Source organism: Monopterus albus, unplaced genomic scaffold (assembly GCF_001952655.1).
Source record: "Monopterus albus unplaced genomic scaffold, M_albus_1.0 scaffold318.1, whole genome shotgun sequence".
NCBI classification, from domain to species: Eukaryota; Metazoa; Chordata; class Actinopteri; order Synbranchiformes; family Synbranchidae; genus Monopterus; species Monopterus albus.
In genome coordinates, this window is record NW_018128198.1 from 508952 (window position 1) to 510948 (window position 1997).

Here is a 1997-nt window from a genome sequence, read left to right on the forward strand (position 1 = left end):
GACTACAGGACCACCACCAGCATCATCAGCTCCACAGACAGCCTGCCAGATGACCTCAACACCTTCTACACCCGCTGTGAGACCTCCAGCCACAGCACAGCGAAGAGGCACACACACACCGAGACCACCCAGCCCCCCACCTCCCCTCCACTAACTGTCTCACCAGGCCAGGTACACACAGTCCTGAGGAAGATCAACCCCCGCAAAGCAGCAGGACTGGACAACATCCCTGGGAGGGCTCTCAGGGCATGTGCCAGGGAGCTGGTTGATGTTCTCACCACCATCTTCAACCTCTCCCTCAGCCAGAGCTGCCTCCATCCTCAAAGATCCCACCCACCCTCAGCACGGACCGTTCACCTCCCTACCCTCTGGCCGGAGGTTCAGAAGTGTAAAATGTAGGACCTCTAGACTGAAAAACTCTTTCTTTCCCTCTGCCATCAGACTCCTAAACAGCTGAGGAATTTATTACCAGGAAACACGTCATGTACTGTTTACATTCTGTTTGCACATTGACTGTTGACTGCTGCACATGCTGCTCCCATGCAGCATACATTCCCTTATTATATTCTTATATATTTTTATTATATTGCTGCATTTGCTGCTTAAAGTGCCTTAGATTTTGTGTCACTTATTTATCTACTTTATATTTCATTTGTATTTTTGTGGCATTCATGTGGACGGCAAAGTAAGAATTTCATTGTACAGCGAAACATGTTTCCTAACTGTGCATATGACAAATGAACACTTTGACTTTGACATGGCCCAACACAGAAGGGCCCACTCCAGTGGACCAACTCCAGTCCACCTCCACGTGAAGGACTAAGACAACTTGTCATCCATCTACAACTCTGTTTTGAGATCTCTGCCCAAACATGCCCACTAGGACAATAGGCATCGGTCCACAGACAGGTAATGACGCTCAACAATACTGGGCTATAACAACTCAGTCGTTAAGGGACATTGTTGGCCTTCAAAGGACTGAAACACCACCGATGGGTAAATATCTCCGACTCAACGCCAGTTGGGCAGAACTGATTAAGCCTCTTGGACGAGAGATGAAATGTCTTCGACCTAAAACCAAGTCCAGTTGATTTTTTTCTACATTTTTTTCAGCACCCGTCACATATTGTGTAGTGCAGTCAGATGAACAGTGGATTTAAATTCTCACATTTAAATTTGCGCACATTTTTGATGTTGCTGATGGTTTGTGAAACAGATGAGAGTTGTACAAAAGCACATATTCTGACATTAGCATGTAGACCTGCAAAGTGATTCAACTCACTTGATTAATATGAATAATTTCTGATAAAACATATCAGTGGTTTCCTGAAAGCTCACAACTCCATCCACCTTGTTCCTAGTATTTGTCTCAGTGTGTCTGTTCAACCACTTAGCTAAAGCACAGTCTCATCAAATCACTACACTTGAGGCTTTGGGGTTATTGGAGGTTCATAGAGTCACAACAGGACACACTTACCCTCATCCTTCATCATCCTCATTTCTTCTCCCTCAGGATCCGTGTCCCAGCACTCACCCACTCCTGCTTTTCTCCTTTATGGCTCAGTATTTCCAAACCTCCTTAACATGTTGACTCACTCTCGCTCTCACACACACAGTGTAGTAAAAAACTGAGGGTGTATGTTTGGCCTTACTCAGAGCTACAGTTTCGAGTCTCAAGGTGAGTCTCACCTTTAAAAAGCACCAAATTGTTGCCTTTTGAATCTTATGTTCTATTGAGATGTTTATTATTAACTGCATGTGGTTCCAGTGTTGCTCTCTCATTTGTTGTGGAATGTTTCTAAATCATTGTCAGATGGTATGAAATGGTGACTTAGTCATCCATTATTCTGAGGCAACTCTTTGTAACATTTCTTAAGAATATTAACCCTCGAGATGAGCTGAAAATGTTTTGTCTCCAATTATGCAGCTACAGCTTATTAAGGATCATACATGGCTTTGTTGGTTCCCTCATTCTTAGTGTAAATACTGTGCATCAA

The 1997-nt window shown here is 43.9% G+C and overlaps 1 protein-coding gene across 3 annotated transcripts in view; it reads left to right on the plus strand.

Moving 5' to 3' along the window:
• pdia5 (protein disulfide isomerase family A, member 5) overlaps positions 1 to 1997 on the plus strand; it is a 63725-nt gene that overhangs the window by 47636 nt on the left and 14092 nt on the right. The window contains exon 16 of one of the 3 annotated variants that reach the window (XM_020623984.1): positions 1514 to 1968. The exons of the other annotated variants lie outside the window; for them this stretch is intronic. Coding sequence (XP_020479640.1) covers positions 1514 to 1591 — 78 coding nt within the window. The 3' untranslated portion in view covers positions 1592 to 1968. Of the gene's footprint in view, positions 1 to 1513; positions 1969 to 1997 lie in introns of those variants that run through there. 3 annotated transcript variants of the gene reach the window in all.